This window comes from Atractosteus spatula, chromosome 14, assembly GCF_055471065.1.
Source record: "Atractosteus spatula isolate fAtrSpa1 chromosome 14, fAtrSpa1.hap1, whole genome shotgun sequence".
NCBI classification, from domain to species: Eukaryota; Metazoa; Chordata; class Actinopteri; order Semionotiformes; family Lepisosteidae; genus Atractosteus; species Atractosteus spatula.
The window spans coordinates 3,089,336-3,113,921 of record NC_142719.1 but is presented as its reverse complement, the minus strand read 5'-3'; the positions used below and the strand labels follow the sequence as shown (position 1 = coordinate 3,113,921).

Here is a 24,586-nt window from a genome sequence, read left to right as displayed (position 1 = left end):
GCATTTAGTTCTTTAAAGTGACCTAGTGAGTCTACACTCCCTCAGTGGTTGAAATAGCCCTTTAAGCCAAGGCATTGCCACATATGATCCCCCCCCCTTCCCAAGAGGCTATGTCCCCTAATAGCCAAGGAAGAAATTAAAGTGATCAAATGGAACAAGCAGAGGTGGTGTTCCTCAGGACTTACAATCAAGCATACAAAGACAAATGAGGACAAATTGTGGTAACTAGGACAGTTTATTTAGCAGATTCAGGAACAGATGGACCTAATCCACAGTACCCACACCCCAAGCGATTAAGCATGCTCTTGCCAGGAGCCCTTCTGCCACATTCCAGTTTCCAGCAGGGAGATTCCCTCCATACCGTTGGCCATACTCAAGTCTGGAGAGCCACTCTCCAGTTCAGCAGAAGGACGCCGCATGGGATCAAGGTCACCATAACCTTCAAGTCCACCATCAGAGCGTTCAGCCCCTTGCTCCTCCCATTTCACACCCTCAGACTCGGGCTCCTCCTCTGCAACAAAGGGAGAATCCCCCATTTCTCCCGCCAGCTCCTCATCCCACAGCTCCTCAAGGTCACCGCTCTGAGGACTGGGTGCGGCACTCTTCTGCCTTGGGCCAGGCTGAGCATCTGCTTTTGCCTCAAACCAGATGGCTCCCGTGTCATCCCACAATGGCTGGGACTCTTCCGTCTCGAGAGCGGCGGCAGCAGTTTCTTCTTTCTTCGGCACGGCCGTCGTAGCTGGGGAGGCTTGGTCAGTGACTAGCAATGGGCCGCTGGTCTCAAGACCTGGAGTGCAAAGAAAGTGTTGGAGGATGGAGTTCCAGAGACTCCTGTGGGAAAGTGAGAGGAGCTAAAAAGAGCCACTTACCAACTGACTTAGATATGGTACCTGGAGCAAGGCATGTGGAATCACAGCAAGCACAGAGGGGATCGTTACCAGGTTCAATTCCCTTCCACCTAAAGGGGAAGGATGTTTAGCAGGACTGCAGACTCCAAAAAAGGGATAAGATATGAACTTTGGATTGCCATTTTGAAATTGGCAAAGATTGTCCCTCTACTAGTGCAAAGCGCATTGAGGTAAATACCTTCTCCACTTAGAAAGTCTCCGAGTTACCTTTTCTCTTGGCTGTTGTAGGTGCAGGATTTGGCAATATTGCTGGCACCACCCGTGGCAATAAACAGCTTGCAATGAAGATAGATCTGGGGGGGGAAAAGGGGGGAGAGACTGGTAAACTGGAGCTTGCTACAGGATCTCCTGTGAACACGAGTTGATGGGCAATACACACCTCAGATGTTGGTTTTGAGCTGAACTGAAAAGCATCAATGGAGAAGTTTATGGTATCGTCAGTTCTTGGCGATATAAATTTGGAGCCACTATCTTCAGTTTTGCTGTCTACCATGCATCTACAGTAGAAAGATGTTTAAGTTAAGGACCGCATGTTTTACAAAAGTGATCTATAGGCCTATTTAGATTTACTTTGGACTGAAAATGACATAACTAGCTTCGGACATTGGTGCCTTTATTTTAAAAGGCCTCTTGATTTGAAATATTTTAAAAGCAATTTGGATTAAAAAAAACATTAAAGCTCAAGAGGTTATGTTGGTAAGCTTACCCATAGTTATCAATGACCATGTATCTAGGACTGGAGTTGGGATCCTCGGACATGGTTGCAACACAGGATTCAATATAAATCTTTTCCCCTGCAGAAATATGGAGCCCGACCACCTGGAAGTTCACCACTTGCCCCAGACTGTACACGTTGGATGGAGCACCTGCTGTCCAGGCAGCTGGAACAAGTTTAAGAGCACTAACTCAGGGAAGAGATCCGTCAAGGGCAAACGGGTACAGTCATGCATCAGAGATGAGGACACTGGGGCTAGAGAACTGAAGTCTCATGAATTCCTCAGGCCCTGAAGGAGTTGTAATGTCTTGCTCAGTATTCAGTAGTTGAGAGCAAGAGAAGCAACACTACAGGACTAAGACTAACCTGGCAGAGGTGCGAGAAGCAGGAAAGGCTACAGAACTGGATGCCAAGTGTATACTGCCACTACACAAAGCAGGGTGACCCAGTGCTCATTATGGCTGTAACGCCTCACAGCTCCTGGATTCCTACCATGTGCTCAAAAAGCACTGCAGTTGGGTTTGACAGGCTGCCCTATAAACTTATAATGGGGAGGAATCTCACATTTGGTGTGGGGGAGGGGAGATTAAATACTGAAGAATAACCCAAATTAACTTGACAGGCTGACTGACTTCCTCACCAGCAGGGGTCTCCCCTACAACATAGAGAGAACTCACATCTACATCCCTTAACTGTGGAAGACCAGTTTCTCTACACCGGCAACGGATGCCCTGTAAAAGGCTTACCGTTCATGGATCTTATCTCATATCCTGCCCGGCTCTGCAGGATCTTCACTGGAGCAGGATGCCAGGTAGGGCGCACTGCAAGCTGGTAGACATGATGATACCTGTAGAAGACATTGGGCTCTCTTCAAAACAGCCTGTTGGAAGTACCCTGAAAAGGATTTCTCTCTTCCTACCCCCCCCCACTTCATCCACCCAAAATACACCCACTATGCACCAGCAGCTCACCTCTTATAACGGCACTCTATGTCAACATTCACCAGATGAGCTCTTCGAATGGGGCTGTTGCTGCTTTTGGGCTGGTAGCGAAGGATCATCTTGTAGATCAGGTATCCCGGAGGCATCTTTAAAACGATTAAAAAAAAAAGAACCCCCCCCTTTTCAGAGCAGCGAGAACTCCGACACTAAGAAGCCATCCAGTTCAACATGCTGGCGGCGTCCCGCGCAACCGCCATGCTTTTATATCAGCGAACCGTTTCAGTAGGGCTTAATTCTACCGCGTCATATGCATCCCTCCCCACCCCGCGACGGGCTAAATAGAAGCGCGGAGATCCTTACGAAGCGTTTGCTGCCGCAGTTCACCAGCGGGTAGGTGAAGAGCAGATCGCCCGAGGGATGGTGTGCGCCGTTGCTCCTACAGCTCGGTCCCAGCAGGAGCTGATCAGAAGAAGCCCCGAAACCGTAGAAGGCTTTCTTGACCCTGACGCTCAGCTCCGTTTCCGTGCAGTGGACGGAGACATCCGGGAGAGGGCCGGCCGGCGGAGATGTGGGTGGCGGGGTGTGAGGGACGAGGAGCTGGCGGATAGCAGGCGGCAGAGTCGCGTTGGAGACGTCGCCGGGCACGGGTCTGAGCGCCTGAAGGGAAGGCGGGCTAGAGAAAGCCAGACCAAACCGGGGGATGGGGAGCCTGTTTTTGGACAGCCGCCTCACGGCGCCTGATCTTTCTTTAAAGCTACTCTGTAGATCGGCGTCTGCCGACATTTCCGACGACACATCTCCGGAGAAGCCTTGATCGCTCGGCGAGTCATCGTTGAATTCAGACCTCCCAGCAATACTAGTTGAACGTACCAATCCTACAATACAGGCCCAAAGAATAAGGTTCATCGTGGAACACGGGGAGACGACAGCGAGTTGTCTTGTAGCAAGTCGAAAAAGGGTCATGAAGTCCAAAAACCTAATACTCCACTTCGCTCCCGAGGAGCTTGTTATAAGCCGCTCAATCGCGCGTGGAGCTTGGAGAAGCTGCGTTCTCACGCGCCTTCTGCAATGTCTCAGGTGTGGAAATGCACTCATCAGTGTGACGTGAGAGACTCACGAAGACAATTAATTGCCTCGTGCAGTACTGTTGCCGTAGGAGCCCCAAGCCTCTCAAAAGTAACTTTATAGAACACAGCCATGTTTAATCGAGTTCACACACAAACATCTGCCAAAGCATCAGAGATAGAAATGAACGAGGTCGCAGCAGGGTTTTTAATGTGTGATTTACGGCACTGAGAATCTTGAATGAACGGCGGTAATGGTTCAGCAGCTCCATAGCGGCACGTTATATATAAACCCTCTGAAAACTGTGCAATAAGAAGCAACAGCTTTTGAAAAACTTCTTTGGAGCGTATTTTAATTGCCTCTTTTTTGAAAACCAAGCTGTATGTTACCAGATGTGAATCCCTTTGTCGGATTAAAACTACAGATCAAACCACCTGCCTTTCCAAATTATAAAGCCAATAGTATATTGCATTCATCAACTCTCTGTTAAAGTTTTCTGCCTCATTAAGTCCTTAAATCGAATGTGAGATTTGCGGGGGGATTGCAATTTTCATTTAGCCTGGCCCATCCTTTACTTTACATTTTAATGACTACTTCGAAAAAAGTTCACATGAGCTCTAGCCGTGTGACACGTTTAACTGCTCTGAATATAATATTGCTGTTTTTTAATTACTTTCTTTCCTGAAAAATGTGAACTTGATGTTCAAGAACACGAGATCTCTGCGTTCGCATTGGAACGTCTGTTAACAGAACGGCGGAGAGGGGTCCTGCAGTTTGTATTTTCTCTGCTGAAAGCCACGGCGCTGAACACGCATGTTTCACCTCACATTTAGGAATAGATTACCCGATTAATGAAAACATTTGCACGCTGTAATGAATATTGGGTCTGCCCTATATCGTTAATTAGAGACAATCACCAACATTGCTAATTCGCTGTGCTATATAAATGCTCAAGAAGCACAACTTTCTTTAGGTGAGATTTTCTATTTGATGAGGTGTTCAAATTCAACTCATTCTAGTTTGTTTTTCTTAATTTAAAGTGAAATGGGGTTATGGGGCGTCTTTTCTTGCTTTTCGGTTATATGGTTGGTTTCTGTGGTAGGAGTAGAGCTGGCAAGCGATCCGCTAAACGTTGTTTCGGACGAGATTAGCTACCGGCAAAATAACGACTCGAAGCAAGATGTTCTATCAGGGGCCAAAACACCGCGATTAACGCGTCCACCTTCTGACCGTCCTGTGCCCGTGGCTGTTCATCTACCCAGCCCTGACCTGGCTAAGGCGAAGCTGAAACCAGCCCCAGGAAATCTACCTGTACCGGAGTCCATTCAGGAGATCATGTTTCCTCCACAATCTCTCCCCGGACCGGCGCCCCCACGGCCCCGGGCGGGCAGCAACGTCCGGGTGTGGTGCCGAAAGTATAAAATGCACATCCGGGTTCGGAAGAACCTGTTCGGTTTCAGGTGCGGAGCTGAGGAGCTGACACTGGGGTCGGGCTGTAAGAGCAACTCCGCCTCCCGCCACTACATCGTCTTTAACTACGGGCTCCACGAGTGTGGGAACACCCCGTCGGTAAGCGTCCCAGCGGCGGGTTAGCGAGGGTCGGTGCACCGCGCCTGTTCTGCAGCCCCGCATTCTTAATTCGCTTACTTCTACCTCCGCTCCGAATTTAATTGAGGGGACACTGGCATAAAAATGTGCCCAGTGTGTGGTCTTCATCTGATTAATTACAGAAGTATGGGAAACCCTTTGGGTTCTGGCCAGGGCGGGGGTTGTGTACCCATGACCTGGGTGGAGTTCAGTTTATTATTTCCCCACCCAGATTGTCAAAGGGCAGCTAGTGTACTCCAACGTTCTGCGGTATGTGCCTTCTGCGGCCGAGGGGCAGGTCCACCGATCGTTCCCCTTCACGGTGCCGATCCAGTGCCACTACAACCGGTAAGTGGCTGACCTGTGCAAGGCCAGCCTGGTCCCATATTCGGTAGTGAGCCCACGAGCCCTTTCCCTGCTGACTGTCTCTGTCCCGCAGATACCAGCGGGCTTACAAGGTTGGCTACCATCCGGTGTGGCCTCGGCGGTCCTACTTCAGGCATCTGCAGAACAACCACAGCTTTGTCCTCACCACCACCACCGATGGTAAGAAGTCTCTTGGCATTTAGTGACCCGTTGACCATGTGGAGGAGGGATTCTAATCCACAACCACAAAGGATGCATCATAATCCTTACACTTCTGTAGTGCTGTCCTGGTAAAAGCATTTTACAGCTAATGGGGACTCTTCTCCTCCTCCTCCATCCACCAGGTGGTGGAGGAGATTCGGCCATAGTGTGCCAGTATGCTTGCTACACGCCAGCTATCGGCGAGGAGAACGGAGTGACAAGGCTACTTGAGAGAATCCTGGCTTGGTAGAGATGGGAGATTCAGACGTAATCCTCCACAGATGGTGTCTTTGCTCCCTGCTCCAGCTCGCTGGGACAGACTCTCCTCCAGGAACACCTACCTCCTGGGCCAGCCCGTGTACTTCCAGGCGGCGGCTCCTCTCGTCGCGGAAGGACAAAGGCTCTTCATCCACTCCTGTTACGCAACCAACTCTCCAGACCAGCAGGCCGAGCCCAGATTCACTGTGATCGACAACCTGGGGTAATGGTCATGGGAGGGGGGAGCAGGAGTGGGCTGTGGTGTGCATGTGTGCCGTAACAGTGTTGCTTCTGTGCTCCTTAGCTGCATGGTGGACAGCAAGCTGTCAGGCTGCCGGTCCAGGTTCCTCCCCAGCAAGAGGAAGGATGTTCTCCGCTTCAACGTTGATGCCTTCACCTTTAACAGAAAGGCTGACAAGGTAGCTTGAGCTTAGGCCCAGATGAGAGTAACCAAGACCCCCTCCATTCCCAGCAGTATTCCTTTCTCCACGCAAGGTCTACCCGGAACCTTTCTGGAGACCAGTGTTCATTCCAATGTACTTCTGCCACCTGCTGGCAGGAAGTGGGTTATGCATCTGTGAATGTTTGGCCACATTACTTTAGTCACTGTCACTTCCTGAATCTATATGCAAAGGGTATTGGTTTTATTTTCCTCTTATTCACCCCATCTTCTCCCTCTGTGCATTTTCAGATGACCGAGCTTTATATGCACTGCACTATGGCTGTAGCCAATGATGCTGCAACACCAGGCACTAAATCCTGCACCTACAATGGAAGGAAGCAAAGGTGAGTTTCTAAAATCTGTATTTGCTTTTAGTTTGGAGCCCCTTGATAACTGCACTCTTTCTGCAGGTGGGAGGAGCTGTATGGCGACCACGATGTGTGCAGGTGCTGTGATGCAGTGTGCTCTGGAGGTCGGGGCAAAGGTCAGTCGCCAGCAAGCAGGAAATGCATACCTTGTAAAACAGGCCAGTTGCCCTAACAGTGTGGGTAACAAGGGAGTCGCTTTAATCTGTGGTTGGAAAGGTGGTGCAGAACTTGGCGGGAGTGGTCCTGTTGCATTTCTCAAATAAGTGGTCTCTAAGGCTCTTCCATGGAAATAGCTACCCAGTAGATGAAATTACCCTTGACTTTTCTTTCATTTTCCAGATGACCATAGAACAATTACCAGTAAGATGGTTCCTATTGAAGCTGTGAAGGGCACTGCCACACCTCTCCATCGGGAACACCTAAGCTGGCTGACTGGGGAGGAGCAGGACCGCTGGGAAGAAGAGGCCAGTGACCAATGGGAGGCTGTAGACCCGGAATCCTGAGAGTGGTATTGGCATTATTGCCTTGTGCGTCTTTCTAGGGCTGGGCTTGAGCTATTTCAGGGTTTAACTGAGCTGCTTCATTTTTCAGAATAAACGCTTGAACTGTAACTTCAGAACTTTTTTTTTTTTTTTCCCCCCTGTTTCAGAAGATAACACCTTGGCCCTCAGATCACATCAGTGAAAAGGGGAAGAGCTTCACTCATGCCTTCATGTTATGCAGAGTTGCACTTAGGGATTGGCTCAGCCACACCTGGCTCTGTCAAGGGCCCAGGGTCAAGATTCCCAAAGTAAGGAATTACCCTGCATCCTTAATGCTGCTGAGGGCTTGTGCCACTTATGCTCCACCTAGGAGATGGATAAGCCTGAGTCTTCAGAACAAGAATTTAATCCACACATGGAAACTGTACCATCACTGTGGAAAATAAAATCTTTGAACTTCTTGTGAAAAGGCTCAATACTGCACTCTTTCATGTTTAAGGGGCATCTGTTAGTATTGACTTGACTTGCATTATTGCACCAGCATACATCGGAGTATTTCCTAGGAGGGCTTTACTTCCACCTACCACTATTGTGGATTTAGCTTCAGCCATAAATTCTGCTTACTACTTGGTTTATCTTCCATAACTGTACCCTTTATTATAAGAAGACTTGTCAATCAAACAAAAACATCTCCTGGATAGAATTAATTTAATTACAAAATTAGTCTTCATGTTAAACAACATCATAACCACACCAGCTGAGCAAGTATTTACACTATGTACAATAAGAAGGGGTACAGTAATGACCTCTGTCTTCAAAAGCTATCTCTCCTCCTTTCCCTCCCACCCCCACAAAAAAACAAAGCAGTGCCTAGCAGCTGGAAAAACAAGTTGAGGGACAGTTTAGAACAATTCATTGCTACCATTGCAGACTGTAGTTCTTGGTGTTTAAAAGCTTCTATCCATTCAAAGCTCCTGTTTTATCAATTTGGTCTTGAATTCTGCTGTAGGGATCTCCAGCCCTGGTCCTGGAGTGCCCCACTCCAATTATTTCACCTTAAACCACTTAAGCAAAGACTAGGAGCACTTGTTGCAGTAATCGTTCAATTACATACTCCAATGAAGGGAACCAATACTGAACGGAACACCATACCAGTTTAAATGGTTCAAGATTTAGCACCAGATGATTTAAAGGGCATGTATAAAACCCACTCACCTGCAACGCCTCTAGACCTGGGCTGGAGAACTCCTGACGTACACCTTAAACTGTTAACCTCAATGAGTTTAAAATAAATTCAGCCTAGTGTCTTTGGTGAAATGTAAAATGATGTTGCACTCCTTTTTAAGCACCTACAGGTTTAAAGCAGAGTTGTCCTGCTGTTGGTTGTAAGACTGTGTTCTTATGCAAAAGAGCCTGGTGTTTGTCACTGAAGAGTAGAGTATTACAGACAGGGAAGAGTCAAAGCAGTTCCCCTCCTGCTTAAAGACAAGCCAGTGTGGGCTGAGGTCGTCTTCTCCATAACAGTCCATATACTGCGTGTTTCTACAAAATGTTGCCTTCTTCAAAGGCATAAACATATGTATAACATATGAAGCTGTAATATAATATATATGAAGTTTCTAATTTCCATACCTTTCAAAGATATGAAATCTCTTCTATTTGTGAAACGGCCAGCAGCTACCACTTCATTAGGCTCTCCACAGTTACTACTAGTAACAATCCATCCCTGTATGCAGTTACCATTTACACAAGACAATTATAGCCCTCTCCTGTCCCACCAACTTACAGTAATTTTCTTCTCCAAAACTGCAAAATAAATATTAGAGTTCTCCCACTTTTTGTTTTACCTTTTTTCCTCACATTCTTCCAACTTATTTCTCAATTCTTTGTCAAGAAGTAAGAAAGGGCTCATGGCAGCAGACATGGAAGTTAAGATTTGCGTAAACCTTCTCCGTAAACAATACTGCCAAGGGCTGGATACAATGTGCTCTGAACATGCAGTCTTTTCAGGGAATATTGGTTCCAGCAAAGATCAAAAGTGCCATTAACGCAGCAACAGGGGCTCCATAGAAATTTTACAAGTGGCACTCCCACCCACAGCTTTCAGAGAGCAGTTGGAGAAGCCTGTGCATCATGCATAAATAATAAATACAAGGAAGCCTATGTAACATTTTTATAAAAGTAGGAGCAAGCAGGTCCTACTTGCACAAATTGTTCCAACTCGACAGGTTTCAGTTCAATAAATACTTCACTCGGCCTCCTGCCTTCCTCTTTTCACATCTTCCAACTTTTAGGACTTACACCCCACTCTAAACCATTCACTTATAAGTGCTTCAAGCAATTCCCAAGAAAGGGAAACGATCTATAGTTAGTCAAGGTCAATATTAACCCAAAACTGAAACATCCAGCTGCATAAACATGTTTATCGTAATGCACTTGGCAGTAACCAGATGCTGGAAATGCAGCAGCAGGACAGTGGCCAATCATTGTCATAAACCTGAGGCTAAGGTTTCTTAAGCATTGAATAGTACTGTGCAAATATTGTACATAAAGTTTCTTGCTCCCACAGTTTGTCATATATTTATATAAAATTGCTGGTTAGTTCTGCTCTCACCAAAAGCATTTACCCTGCCTGCAAGACTCAGACTTTGTGTTTATTTGATTGCAGTTGCCTTGCTTGTTTGGCAGGTTAGAACGGGTCACTCATCTTTCAACTTGCCCACCCACACTACAAGGAAACGAACACAGACAAGACGAGAAATACACAATTAACCTCCATTCCGTAGGCAGTGTCGCTCAGATTTCCGAGCTGCAGATGCCCATGTGTGATGCAGGCCCAGGCCTCGGCAGGTTCCGTTCTGCTCTTTTCCCGAGCTGGGCTTTAAGCAGCAGTGCTGGCCAGAAGTGTTTTTCTCTCCCCCCCCCCACCCCCCTCCTCCGTTTCGTAGCTAAACTCTCGCCGCCCAGCCGGGACAGACCCATCGCCTCCACCATCATCCCGTGCAACGTCCTAGGTGTCCCCGTGCTGGCTGAGCTGCCATTACACTGTGCTTCCCATCTCGTGTGAGTCTGTCTCCGAGTCCTGCTCACTTTCCCTGTGGGGGCAAGAAGCACAAGAAGACTTCGTTAGACCCCCTAGTGCAGAACTGTCCCTTCTAGCCTTGGTTCCAATCTCAGTTGTCCATTAAACAATTAACCAAATTACTTATACATTAGACGTATGTACAGGATTCTTCTTGAATACTTTTACATTTGATTGAATTAGAACATTCACTCTATTACAGGCATAGGTACCAATAAAAGCCCTCAGTTATTACCCTCAGCTGTGTAACTGGACCAGGTGCAACAAAAATCAGGAGACACTAGGCCCCCCCGGATTGAGTTTATTACGACCCCCTGCTCTAGTTTAAATGTACACAATTTCCATGTTTCCACTGGGCTAGATCTGGGGTAAAAGTCCAAACCACAGGAACTTGAAGAAACCGCCAAGTCCTGCTGTCAACACGTAATGCCTGATCATGCTCCAGAGAGCAAGGGCAGGCCTGACCAGCGTTCCTGAATCAGGGAGAGAGACTCGGAGCCTGAGGAGTGAGAAGGGAAGTAACCCTCACATCAGACCCTGGAGAGCCCCAGGGCCCAAGCAGGAAGGGTCATCGCTTGAAACGTTCAAGCAGGGGGTTCAATCCCGGCTCGCTCCTTGACCAGGCAACAGGGGTTTCGGTTTCCTCCACGGACAGGGCCGTCCATTTGGAAAACACACGGGTCACGCCTCCAAACTCCAGACCCGGACGAGCGCCGTGATGGCGTGCATGAAACCCCTTGTGCTGCTGCACTGCCCCGACAGCCCCACGGCCCTTCAGTCGCATCGCGGCAGGGCAGGCCGGTCAGGGGCGTGTAAAACCCGGACGAGACATCGCGTTGCGATCTGGCGGCGGTTCCCCTCACCGCAGCTCCTGCAGCAGCTTGCGGTTGCCCTGGCGCGTCTCCTCGTCGATGGGGTACAGCTTGAAGATGATCAGGCCCAGGATGATCAGCACGATGGGCGCCGGCGAGATCAGCATCCGGAGGGTTAAATTCACGGCCTCCGGCTGTGTGCAGCCTCTCGTCAGGTATCCAGCAAAGCTACAGCAGTGAGAATGAAAACAACCGTGAGGTCACAACAGCGATAGTCAAGTTTCACATGTAACTGCAGGATTGATCCACTTGCATACTGTTTAATACAGATACAGCGCAGGGCCAAGCGCTTATGACCCGCAAACACAGAGCAGACGCTTTCAAGTTCATTCATCCCATTTTGTAATGAGCTATTGGGCCAATCCCAAATTTAGAACGTGGTAAAACAAAAGACAAAGCAGTAGCTAGAGCTTCTTTTAAGATCTTTTAAGAATGCATCAATAGGTAAAATTGAGCTCAAAGAGTTTATTTCAAAGAGATCCTGGCTTAGGCATTAAATGTTAACCTCATCAATCAAGCCCAGACATTCCCAGCTCTCGAACACAGAGCAGCTCCTCATCTGCAAGCAGTGTTAAACTGGTCCAACTGAGGTCCCATCTGAACCTCTTTAGCTTTTCTCCATGGCTTTAGAAAACCTGTGGGATTCTGGACACTGAAGGCCAGAGCTGGGAAGCACTGGTTTAGCTCATGAACACCGGTAACGTTGCAGACAGAGTGTGCTTTCCACTAAACTGAACAGAAGGAGTCGGATCCGGCCTTGTCACACCAGGCAAACCCGATGGACTGAAGAGGCTGTACCTCTTCAGCATGATTTTTCCTGGGTTCCGAATCAACTGCGCTGCAACAGGAGTCTGGCCTTTCAAACTCATCAGCTTCCAACAGAGGCTTGCGCCGCAGTGCAGAAGCGGAACCCAGAGTTGGAAGGTCAGAGGAGCCGCCAAGCGGACGTGAAGCTGGTACGCAGGTCGGGAGATTCGGCTGCACTCACTCGAGACTCAGCGTGGAGATTCCCAGGGACACGCCGGAGGCAAATTTGGTGAAGAAGACGTAGAAGGAGTAAAAAATAGCCTCGTAGCCCCGGGAGTCGGGATTTTTCACCTTGAAATCGTCCACTACATCTGGAAGCATGGACCTGCCAGGGACAGAGATGACCCATTAGATGCAGACCGGCTCTTGATGAGTCCGTACCACACGTCCTTGCTAGTTAATGAAAAAGGTTGTGAATTCTTATGCTCCAAGTGTGAAGGACATACGGATGTGCACTGCATAAAAAGGCATTTGAATTGTGACCAAGAGTTTCAACTCGCAGGGCAGTAGGTGTGGGTTTCACAAAGTTACTCACCAGGGCAGGAGGAAGGCGGCAGCCACACTGATGCCAGCAGCAACAGACACCACGTAGGCCACGATCAGATTGCTCTTAATGGAGACGATGAGGATCATGAAGGGAACCACCCACTGCAGGAATCGGGAGAGACAGCAGTCACTCAGAGGCCCCTGGCACAGCAGGACACACGCGTGCTCTGGCCGGGACGCGAGACCTTCGCCGGCCGTCTTCCGTGTGACGCTTGGTATCATTTTGCTATTTGGCATTACGGTATAGCTGCTGCATTGTCCAACCACACTAAAGTGAGGGCCATCTCAAAAAAGCTGACCAACTGTAGCAAAATAAGTCCATGCCCACAGTCTACACACCAGCCTTCGGTGGGAACCTTCTCGTCAGATTGCTGTAGCGATCGTACCTCTAGAATGTGAGGGCAGCTCATTTTACTGCAGGTGCCTCCAATGGGAACAGCTGCTCAGCTACACCTATGCTGTCCCCTGCTGCAAAGCAGAGATCAACCACTAGAGGGAACCAGTGCACCATTAGCCAGTGCTGAACTGAGGCGCTCTCTGGCAGTTCGCTCAAGTAGCTGCTAATACAACTGTGCTGAACAGACAATGGTGTGAACAGGAGGGGGCACCACTGAGCTTATTTCTCTAGGGACATGGGTGATCCCACTCTACGGCAACTTCAATATTATCCTATAGCAATTAGTGTACAAGGGAAAAGGGACCAGCTGACCCCAGCATCACCAGAGCACTCACCGAGATCCCAACATACACAGCGGTCTTCTTCCCAAATCTGGTCAGGAACCACTGCCAGAACGGAATACTCAAGGTAGCAGACAGCTGCCAAAATAAAATTTAAAAAAAAGATACTGCTTTTATTTTCCGGAATCGGCATTCAAGGCAGCCGTGAGGGGCAGCGGCCAGGGCTCGGCGCTCATATCTAGAAGGCTATGGGTTCAGCCCCAGGAAGGATCACTGCTATCATACCCTTCAGATTGCTCCAGTAACATGCCCACTTGTGTAAATGGACAGAAAAGCACTCTGCTCTGAATAAAAGCATCAGTTAGACACCCAGGGCATGTGCAGTGAGGCATTCTGCACTTTATGTAACAGCAGGGAGTACTCAAGGGCTTTCTGCGACCTTTGACCTTGTCACAAAGGCCCTGGCCTGCCACTGGGCTTTTTAAGGACCACAGAAAGGCCAAGGGCTGTTCATATGGAAAATGGCTTGCAAGCACACAGAGCTATTAAAGTTTGCTTTGGAGGGGGAGTTGCACTGCGAAATAGGTGTCACTGAAGCACATGCCTGAACACTTACTAAACTGAACTCTACATTAAATCTTGTGCCAGGATTTTTAACACTCCGGGGTTCAAGTTCCAGAGGAACACAAAACCACACACATGGAGAAATAGTTTTTTTAAACAGATGTTATTCTGGAGTGTGCTGACTCTCAGCCTTTAGAGAAAAAGAAATCAAACCGTTTGAGCGTTCCCCCACAACAAAAGACAAAATGATTTAATGCCCAAAAAAAAGAATTCCAGCAAATCCAGTCTACATTCCTACAAAAAAAAAAACAGGTGTGGCTCCAAAGACAGTTTAACAGCCCCTACTACTTTGCTTTTAACATTATGGATAAAGGTTAGCCATTCCCTTAAAAAGTCCATTCTTCAGCACTAGGTTTGTAAAGGCCACACACCCATTGGGTTCTTAAAGCAGATCAGAAACAAACTTAGTAATAATGTGCAGCAACAGCTTTCCTTCTCAAATCCCTCCAGTTTCTCTAGAGCTCAAATCTACCCTCCACCCCACACCAGCCCCCAGATGGAATCAGCTGGGATTGGAAAAACAAGCTACTGTCGTTACGTTGGCCCTGTACAAACTTGAACAACCCCAAAAGATCTATTTTGCATGAAGCCTGGCCCCCTCGAACCCTGCCCCCATGCCTATCCAGTACTAGCATGATGCAACACCCCCCCAACAAAAGAAAACCCCAAAGCGAAGTTTCCATGGCCACGCTGACCGATGGGGCTCCAACAAAGCCACCACTGTTCTCTCCCCCCGCCTTGCCCTGCGCCCCGCTACTTTTAGAGGTTCCCATCAGCAACAATAGCACCTCCTTTCACCCTTTCACAGCCCCTCTTGGCTTCCAAAATGAATTAAAGCGACAGACAGCCCCACCTACTTAGCCAAACCATTCCAAGAGACGCTGGGCTCCAGACTGCACTGCAGAAGGAGGGCGAGGTGTAAGAGGGCGTCCTTTCAGCGGGGGATTAAAATCAAATTGTTTCTAGCCAGAGTCTGACCACAAATCTCCCAGGGCTGCTCTCCAGCTTGTCCTGAAACTATCAATTGAGTGCCAGCATAAAATGCTTACAGGAGCACACGATGTAATTTATTCTTGTTCTGGTATGCAGTGCTTTCCTAGCTATGACACACTGTACCTTGGTACCCATCATACCAGCATGGCCTGAAATGCTTTTAATGAGAAAAATGTAACAATACAGGATACAAAAAGATGCCTGTTTGTTGAAACCCTAGGAATTTTCCCAGGCCTTGGCTGATACTTCTGGGTTTTGGCCTTTCAGAAGGTTATTTCTGCATACCCTTCTGTACAAAACAATTCAGCATGGAGCATTCCTGAGAAGATAGATACAGGCTTAGCAGGAGTAGAAACGATGCAATTCATGAATTTGGAAAAACTTTTTTTTTTTAATTCTTTGGCACAATACATATTTTGATAAGATGCAGTCAGAATGAATTAAGACTTCATTCGTATTTTTTTAGAAATATTGAGTTTACCATACTTTTTTGTCATTATCTCACTTCACCAGAATAGATATTTCTTACATCCTGAGCTAACAACTTCACGGTCAGAAGCACACAAATGCTTTAGTTATGCCATTTCAGAATACAATAACCCCTCCAAGGTAAAGACAAATGAATCAAATATAACCCAAAATTCTTAGGAAGGAAGTTTGGAAACTTCAGAGAATGAGTCAGACTCTCTAGGATCAACTCATGGAGCGGAGATCTCATTGATTCTTCCTGGAAGCTTATGAAGCATGTGCTTCAGCAAGCGCAAGACTGTTCCGCAGCCAGGTGGGAATGGATGGTTGGGATCGGTTTTCCTTGAACAGCCATTGATTACTTTTCCCCATGGGATGGCCTGATCCCAGGCCTGAGAAGTGTGTGCAAGACCGCAGTCTTTACAACTCATCTCCACCGGCGAGGTCTTACCATGATGGCCAGCAGGATGTTCTGGAAGTCGTTTCTGAAGCCCAGGGTGTAAGAGCAGAAGAGAGCAAAGTTTCCTTCCAACAGCTGACAGACAGACAGAGAGAGAAACACCAATTTAGCCTGATTAAGAAATATTTAAGTTAAAAAAAGAGAGAGAAGAAGACTTCAAGACTCCAAGTGGGAATATCCAGTCCAAGTCTGCGATTGTTTTGCAAACATCTATGGATAATGGGGAAGCAGATTTCGACTTCGAGGAGCGGGACTGGACGGTGAACAGGAGGCAGTCTCTCTCAAATGGTGTGTCTGAGGGCAGACTGCTGTGCCGCAGGATTTAGGAAAAATCAGAAATGAATGAGGAAATGAACTTGAAAAATGAATACGAGCTCCATGTTTCACCATCATCAATCTCTAAGCAGTGCGAGACACTCGGATTTCACATTGAAATAAATGTAGTTTATGATAGTAACTGAGAGCAAAAATGGTAGTTCTGTGCAAGTGTGAGAAACGTTGCTCTGGACAGGAATCCACCGGCACACCTGCCGACGCCGGCGGAGGGAAACGTGCTGCAGCTCACCATGAAGGCCAGGGAGGTGAACAGGAAGCCGATGACCAGCTTGGCATACGGCCCGTGTCCCATGACCAGACGCATGCCCTGGAAGAACGTCATGGGCTTCTCCGACTTGTGTCGGCCCGCGTCTGTGGAGCAGGACAGGGAAAACGGAAGAGAAGAGAAACCCAGCATCAGCCAAGAGCCCTCTGAGCTCCCTCCGATTTTATTTTTTGCTTCAACTAACCAAGCACTATAAGAAGGGACAACTCAAAGAGTGCACATCCTAGTACACATTCCAGTACAGGTCTTTGGCACAACCTGCTCTGTTAACCCTATACAGAAGCAGCCTGGTAGGAGGACTGCATGATCTCTGACCACATTCCAGTCTTTGGTACAGCCTGCTCCAATGACCCTATACGTGTATACAGTAATATATACTAAGTCATTATAAACTATTCGCACAGTAGTAAAGTGCTATTGTGTGGTGAATTGGACAGTCCTCCACTAGACCTCCTTTGTATTATCACATTCTTTAAGGGGAGTGATGGTTGTAACAGTTAAGTTTCATGCTGTCTGGGACTGAAGAACTGAACTGGATCTGGGCCCAGTTCACCTAGATCCTGAAAGAGTTTTTTTCACCTACAATGAGACACTCCTGGACTGGAGATGTCCTCACCTTCCACTGACTGAATGGACAAGGACTTTCTCTAGGTGTCTGCTTTCCCCACCCTTGGATAGGAGTGCAAAACCCTTTCCTTTTATCTTAATGCTCTTCTGCTACAGCATTAACACAGCTCCAGTATATTTTTAAATAAGAAAACATTTCAAATGGCAGGGCCATTTAGTGTGCCTGCAGCCTCTTTTGTCAAGTCTTGCCACGTTCTGGTCCATACACAAAGTAAACACCTCCAACCAAAGGAACAAAGCACAGATCAAGCCAGTTTCACTCTAGGAACAGAGATGAAAGTCATTAGCATTAGTCATCAAGATCGGAAGAGCTCTGTTCAGCTCACGGCACTCTCTGTACGGGTGTTCTGTCCATGTTCAGGATCAGATTGTCCCTTTTCCCTTCCCTCTCTGGGCAGTGAATAGCATTTCAGAGCCGACAAAGCTGTGCTTGTTTCCGTTTCAGGCCCACAGCTCCACTTCATACATATTCAAGGAATGACCACAAACCGGGCAGTGATAAAAAAGAAATACTGTGGAACCGGAGTCAATTAAAGGAATCAGAAACACTCCCTCCACCCCCTTTCTCACCAGTCTCTCTCCTGACTCTGTCTGCGATTCTCTGTGATATTTACTGCCTGCTCCAGCTTCCTAGCTCTGTCGACCCCTAGGAAGGTTTGCTAGGGGTGGCGCTTGGCACCCTTTAATACCAATATGAGCATTCTACAAGGTCAGCACACAAAGCACTGGGCTTCTGACTCCAACAAATTTCTTTCCCTAAATCCCTGAATGTAGGAGTTTGTATGTGCAAATTTCTAAGAACATAATGAAGATTTCTAAGTAGTCGGAGGTCATTGAGACCATCTAGCTTGTTTGGTTACCAGAAACTAATTGAGCTCATCTTGACAGAAATCAGGATATCCACTTCAATGTGCTTTAGACTCCTACAATTCTTTGCATAAAAACACATTTTTCCTTCTCAGTTTTGAAAGCATTTTTGAAAGCAAAAAAAAAAAACGATGGGTAAGGCTCCCAGAACACACTTCTTTCAGATTCTTGCGGTCACCAGATCTGCAAGGTCTCGGGTCCAAGCAAGGGCGACACTAAGCAGTGTTGCTTTACCACCGCAAAGCACTCGCGCATGAGAATCGGTTTTGAGAAGCCTCTCAAACCAGGTGTCTGATTCAGTCTCACTTTCTTTTCTCCATGTCAGCGGTTAAAGTTCACTCCACTCAACATGATCACTGGATTCCCAATGGCTCTGCGTATGTTCGTCCTTTCACTGTGCATCACCTCACCGAAGGCAGAAGCCAGCTGCAGGTAGTGCATCACCACATTCTGCTGCAGAGGTTCACATTTACACCCCAGTCAGGCGTCCACACTGCTCACCTTTCTTCTCCCGCACTCCCAAGACCAGGATGATGGCACAGAGGACGTAAATGGCACTGATGACCCCAGATGCGATCAGGTAAGCGCTTCTCTGTGTGGGAGAAAGGGAAGCACACTCAGAACATCCATCAGCCCTCCCTGGAGCAGAAGTAGGGAAACCAGGAGCTCGTGGCTCTGAAAGCTCCTGCAGCTTCTAAAGAGATCTTCCATTTAGCACCCAGTTGTAGACCTGGAACAAAGCTCGTTTGATTTCTGATGCACTTCGTTAGTTCTATTAAGTCATTAAGGCCCAAGATGGAATGCAGACCAGAAACAAACTGGCACAGGAGTGTTGCCCACCCACACAGACAAGGACTTTCAGGTCTGTTTTTTCCATTCTTGGACAGGACTGCTGTCTCCTATCGGTCTTTTCTTGTAGTGAATGGCTCTCTTTTCTTACTGCAATAATAAGTCCAGTTTTTTAGGAAGAAAATATTTCAGTTGAAGAGCATGTACTGTATAAGCACACCTTTCTTCACTATAATGGCAAAGATTACAGTATTTTTATCAGGTTCCTGTCCATCTTTTAGCAAATGCATACCTTGTAGAGAGATGAGTCAGACACCTAACAGGAAATTCATTTTCTCTCAATAAAGAGACTACCAATTAATCCCTTCTTAATGAGAACTCAGCCATGAAAGGGCAGCCATTTATAGTTGGAAATGTACCCTTTAACTGAAAAGAAAAATACACAACTAAGTCACAGAACAGCTTGCAATCTTCTAATTATATTAATGATGGAGAAGAACCACCAAACTGCTGGGCTTCTACTTTAAAGCAAATGTACGGTTATAGACAGGCAATCTGATTTGAGGAAAAAAAACATTTCAAGATCAAAGTTTCACAAAAGTACTGAAGCTGTGAAGGTATTCAACAGTAATTGCCCTGTGATCATACCACCACTTTCCTAAACCTTTATATGCACATAGTTCAAGATTCTCGGACAAAAATGAACAATTTAGAGTTAATATAATCCAGTTGGACACAAAAGAGGATTTGATAACTTCTTGTATGCTGCCAGTTAAAATAATTAGGTCATCTAGAGATCTTGGAAAAATAGTACAAAAAAAAGAACTAAACCACACCACTTACTTATGCAAAAATTATCAGCCTGATATGGAAACAGAGCAGGCTTATTTCGGGTGAACAAAAAGTAGATACTGATATACGGTTAAACTTGTGTGTCAGAATGAGTATGCGTGGCAAACATCATTCTTCACATCTCAGAAGGCAAAAGAGGAGATCTCTTGTAAATCAATGGTCTGTACCAATACTTCCTCTGTTCCCTGCATTGCAGCAAGAACACCTTGTGAACAGATCCGTCACCCTCCTTAGAACCCGAAGGACCTATTGAGAACAGCACCGCCTGTTCTGCACCGTTTCCTAAGAGGTGATGCACAGAACAGCCCCCAGTTCAACAGCTGAAACTCTCCCAACCGCACACCACATCTGCGATAAGAAAGGTTTCCTCCAGCTCAGGAGGGGAATTCCCCTGCGCATGCAAAACTACGGGCTCTGAGGAAACAGCCACGAAGCACAACGGTGCATTTTTTGCTTTCTTTCCACTTTTCGGTGTGGAGCTAATCTCTATAGTAGGCCATCTTGCATCATGGGGTAGGGTTTAAAAAGCCTTACTGTTTCAGCCAGGGACACATGAGACTGGGTGGTGTTCACGTCAGACTCGGCAGTCGTGGAGTTGAACTCCTTGATCTCATCCAGTTGCCCTCGAATACAGGGGGCATTGGAGGCCCCTACAATCTGTCCCTGGATAGCTGTGCCTAATACCGTCCCAAGCACCTCCACTGTCATTCCTGAAAAAGAGAAAAGGAGAGAGATAGAAGTTACCTTCACACAGACCCGACCCACTGACTGTTCTACATCCAATCCTACACAGGGAGGGAAGGCCCGAGCAAACGTCTCAACAGACATTATAGGGAGGAATGTTGAACTTCATATCGAAGAAATAACAAACAGTTGTCAAAAATCAGCAGAGCCACGACACTGGGATCATGGGTTGTTGGATCGAGAACTTTCTTCACCTTTAATAAGGCTCCAGGGATCATTACTTAAGTAAGACACAGGCTGAAGGCCACTTACTGTAGGCAGTGGCCGAGTCCCGCTCCTTCTGCTCCGAGCTTATGAACATGGTGAGGGCCGAATAGGGCACATGGAAACACTGCAATCAGGAGGAACAAGGCAGATTAGCACACAGCTGCGTTCTGCAGGACAGGCTGGGAGCAAAAAGGTTGAATATCCTCTGAGGTGGGAAAAAGACACGATCTAGGTCAAATGTGCCGGCAGGCTCCCTGCTTGTCCTGAAGAGGGCGGGGGGCAAGCGTGACGGACTCACCGTCTGCAGGGTCTGGAACAGGCAGTAGAAGACGAGGTACCAGGCCACCTTGCCCTGCTCAAACGCTGGGACGTACCAGATCAACATGTACGACGCCACTGCAAACGGGGTAGAGAGTAGAATCCTGCAGGGGGAAGAGAGAGGCACGTTGGAGAGAGAAATAAAAACTGCTTTCAGGCCATGAGCTGGACTGAGCCAAACCCAGTGGCTTTTTAAACCTCACTGGAATGCTGGATATGAGCAACGATTTTTTTTTAAATGTCTGGCACTATCTACATATCCAGAATGCACACTCATGTTCTATCAGGATCAGGTCATGACAGGGGACTTAGGGATTCTAAAAGGCATGGACATGACAGTTTGGATGCATAGAAAAAACATGATGTCCTAACCTACTTAACGACCTAACACCACAGCCATCTCAGTTTTAAACGTTGGACAAAAACACAAAGTTCTTAAAAAAGAACAGAAGTCTTACACCACAGAAAAGTCAGAGTCCCTGCACACCCCAGAGGTTTCTCATAAAGCCAAGAGCCCAATGTGGCATTGTGTTTAAAGGCACATAATACCCATACCTGACCATGTTACAGGCTTTAAAACACAGAACCAGCTGATTGATTGAAAAGTTGGCATATGATTTAAATCACATTACAGGTAAAATGAATTAGCATTTAAATCCATCTCAAGGCCCAAGTGAGGGATTTGTTTCCTGATCAGCACATTGAGAATGGAGATTCCCTGAGGCTGTCCTGTAAAATCAGCCCATCTTTGCTTTGCTAATGGGTTATCCAGGTGTGGGGAGTAGCAGATGGGGTGTGCTGTTTACATTTTCACAGTAAGGGGGATAATTTGCCACCACCTAGAAACATTGCCAACACCCCCTCCCCCAAAGACCTCCACACACTGCCCACACCCTGGTCACACCCCTCATGAACAACTGCTTCTGCAGACATCTGTTCCAGGTGTCGCTTAGAGGGAAGGAAATCGAGAGTTACAGTCACCGGCACAAGCCTGAATGATCCCTACAGCAGCCTGGCAGTGTGCAAAGGGCTTTACCAGAAACAACAGCAGGCAGGTGAAACTCCCAGCACCGGATTTGAAACGCTCCGCACTCATGAAGAAAACCACACCAGGAAACAGAAAAACAATAACAAACTACATGATCATGAATACAGTTTTTCCACTGACTGTGCCTCCTCACAGGATCTGGATAATGTACAAAAACATTTTAGAAATAAAGCTGAGTCCAGATTATCAGTCATCCTAACATGACTTTTCAATTAAATGAAAAACAATGAAAAGGGGCAGGAAAAAACAAACATTTCTGTTTTGTTTCTTTTTTAGGCAGTTCTCCTCCCCATTTAAAGCTGTGGCATGTCAGATGTCTGGAAATGTCTTTGGACAAATGGAAAGTACATCAGCCACTCATGATCCTTGGCACAGAGCTGTAAAGTCACACCCAGAGCTGCGACATATCCTGGGAAAGACACCAGAAACCCGAGTCCTGAGGCTGAGGGAGGCTCCAGCCGTTCCACCGGCCGTTCAACCTCCCCGACTAATGAAAGTCACCCCAGCAGATTCACAGGGAAGCCGAGCACCGAGTCGACAGGCGGTAGAGGGGAGCACGGTAAAGACCCTGTTGTTCGGGGAACTTCGAAACACACAAACCGAAAGAACATGAGAGGCAAAAAAAACAGCTGCTAGGAGCTGGCAAGAACAAAACATGAATTCGCAGAATCCATGGAAGTCTGGGGGATACGATCTCCTCCTGTAGGTACAAAACGTCTTCGGGTCCTCCTTTCTACACTTGGGGGAATTTCAGAATTGCATTTCCGTCCAAACAAACTTGGCCTTGGGGAGACAATTCACTAGGAAAGAATAGAACTGCGTCGGTGGACTGCATGGCAGAGGACTTGAAGCCAGCCAGATCTCGGCTTTCTGGAATGAAGGAAGGACCTGTCATAAGCTCAAGTGGTGAGGCAGGGGCTGCCAAATTCTCAGAAATCTCACAGCAGCAGGGGACCAGGGAATTGTGTCTCCCAGGAAAGAGGCAAACTCCATCTCCCCTGCAGGAAGAAAGCGTCCCACATTTCATTTTCATTTTTCTGGCAATTCCACCATCAGCACAGGAAAGTCACGCTGTGGAAACCGGCCAGTACCACTTCCAGGATCACGCCTGCTTTTCCGGTTGCTTTGTGAACATCAGTGACATTTAAGTATGCGACATAGACGGCACACTGCGCAACAAACTCCTTTTAAAGCTAATTGTTCCCTCCCATTACCTCAGGCTTCAAGGTCACCAGAAGCGCATGTTGCCAGACATGAGCAACTCTGAACTCTCACTTCCGCCTCTTCCAAAACGAACAGGAAGGAACCGCACGGATCTTGCTCAAGATCTGCGTGGGCACTTGGCAATACTGAGGAAGGCATTTACTGAGAAAAAGGGGACACAATTACCCTGATTGAGATGATTAAGGTTTAAAGAATAAAGACCACCTGCCAAGATTTCTAATTGAAGAAATGTCAGACTCTGCTGTACCTCTTATGAGCTGGAGAGGTCAATTCAAAGCAAGAAAGGGCAAAATAAAACAATTCACTCTGACATTTTCCAATCATTTTCTAGTAGAATGGAGCTCACAGAAGAAGTTGATCTGGGTAATTGTATTAGTTCGAGCTGTACACATCTAAATGGAATTGAATTGGACCCTTGTCTGAGCGACCTCCTTTGATGAGGAGGTGATGGAAAAGTTCTACAATGGATTCCCACTCTAAATTCTCACCTCTCTCCTGATGGAGATCTGAACTCATTGCGTAGCAATTTGATCACGATACTCTGCCACCATTAGTCGACACTGAGAATGCCTAGTGATTAACTTGTTTTCAACTTCTCAGACCTCCGATGTGAATAATGATTAATAAGTATTTCTCACAGGTCAGGCCATGGTACGTAGCATTTTGCTTCCAAAACTGACTTTTATTTTTGTAAAGAGGTAATTTATGCACATAGGTGCCCATTTGCTAATGACGTGCAAGTGTAGAACAAACAGCTAATACAGTCTTTAAAAAAAACTAAGATGATATACGAGCAGAATAGGCCAGGTAACTCATACATAGTTTGACATGTCAGTCCAGTGCATGCACCAAGACATCTCTGTGTGACCGTAAAGTTAAACAGCAGTGTCCTCCTGTACTGTGCTGCACTGTTTCGTACTAAAACGCCTGTACAAACAGGCTAGAGGAAGCAGAAAAGGTTCATGTGAATGATTCAGAGTTGGGCTGCTCAGCTCTCGCTGTTCTTCCAACCTTCCTTATCAATAAAAACAGACATCAGATTCTACCAACAGTTCAAAGCACCACCATCTTGATTTGAGCGTGCTGGTACATGGACAGATGGTAGATACGTGATCATTTTGTTGACTAGCTTGATCTTCCGATTTAAAGCACGATAAGAAACCTATATAGCCAAAACCCTTTCCAAAGCTTTTCGCTCAGGGGCAAAGCGTGGAGGTGAATTTAAAAAAGGAAACCTTGCTGGAGAGAGGGGGGGCATGAAAAGCAGATAAAAAGGAATATTTTCCAAAGCAAAGAGAGGAATGTAGGTAGACTTTCTGTTAAAAAGAAGGCACATTTTATCACAGGGACAAATAAATGTTTTATTTGTCTAGTCAGCTAGTTCTAAAACCAGTCATTTCTGTAACAGTTGCTTGTAATTTTGGAGTCTGCAATGATGTTTAGCTG

The 24,586-nt window shown here is 46.9% G+C and overlaps 3 protein-coding genes across 3 annotated transcripts in view; 1 reads left to right on the top strand and 2 right to left on the bottom strand.

The window, feature by feature from the left end:
* Positions 1-234: 234 nt before the first annotated feature.
* LOC148820397 (uncharacterized) lies at positions 235-3,718 on the bottom strand. Its single transcript, XM_088933040.1, has 8 exons — positions 2,925-3,718; positions 2,595-2,710; positions 2,370-2,470; positions 1,615-1,789; positions 1,288-1,405; positions 1,116-1,201; positions 870-958; positions 235-787 (listed from the first exon to the last, which is right to left on the bottom strand). The coding sequence occupies exons 1-8, from the start codon at positions 3,657-3,659 to the stop codon at positions 294-296; spliced, it is 1,914 nt and encodes a 637-aa protein (XP_088789166.1). The 5' UTR covers positions 3,660-3,718; the 3' UTR covers positions 235-293.
* A 1,246-nt stretch (positions 3,719-4,964) lies between these two features.
* Positions 4,965-7,354, top strand: LOC148820396 (zona pellucida sperm-binding protein 3-like). The gene is made up of 8 exons (XM_088932427.1): positions 4,965-5,198; positions 5,449-5,564; positions 5,656-5,762; positions 6,090-6,264; positions 6,346-6,460; positions 6,733-6,827; positions 6,894-6,967; positions 7,191-7,354. Exons 1-8 carry the CDS (start codon positions 4,965-4,967, stop codon positions 7,352-7,354), a joined length of 1,080 nt encoding a protein of 359 aa, XP_088788553.1.
* A 673-nt stretch (positions 7,355-8,027) lies between these two features.
* The window catches only part of mfsd2ab (MFSD2 lysolipid transporter A, lysophospholipid b), a 29,540-nt gene continuing 12,981 nt past the window's right edge, over positions 8,028-24,586 (bottom strand). Inside the window, exons 4-14 of the mRNA XM_088931805.1 lie at positions 20,849-20,972; positions 20,596-20,674; positions 20,134-20,309; positions 18,460-18,550; positions 16,429-16,550; positions 15,855-15,938; positions 13,373-13,456; positions 12,630-12,742; positions 12,276-12,419; positions 11,279-11,455; positions 8,028-10,428 (exon numbers count right to left, since the gene is read on the bottom strand). Of these exons, the coding sequence (XP_088787931.1) occupies positions 10,374-10,428; positions 11,279-11,455; positions 12,276-12,419; positions 12,630-12,742; positions 13,373-13,456; positions 15,855-15,938; positions 16,429-16,550; positions 18,460-18,550; positions 20,134-20,309; positions 20,596-20,674; positions 20,849-20,972 (1,249 nt within the window). The 3' untranslated portion in view covers positions 8,028-10,373. The remainder of the gene's footprint in view (positions 10,429-11,278; positions 11,456-12,275; positions 12,420-12,629; positions 12,743-13,372; positions 13,457-15,854; positions 15,939-16,428; positions 16,551-18,459; positions 18,551-20,133; positions 20,310-20,595; positions 20,675-20,848; positions 20,973-24,586) is intronic.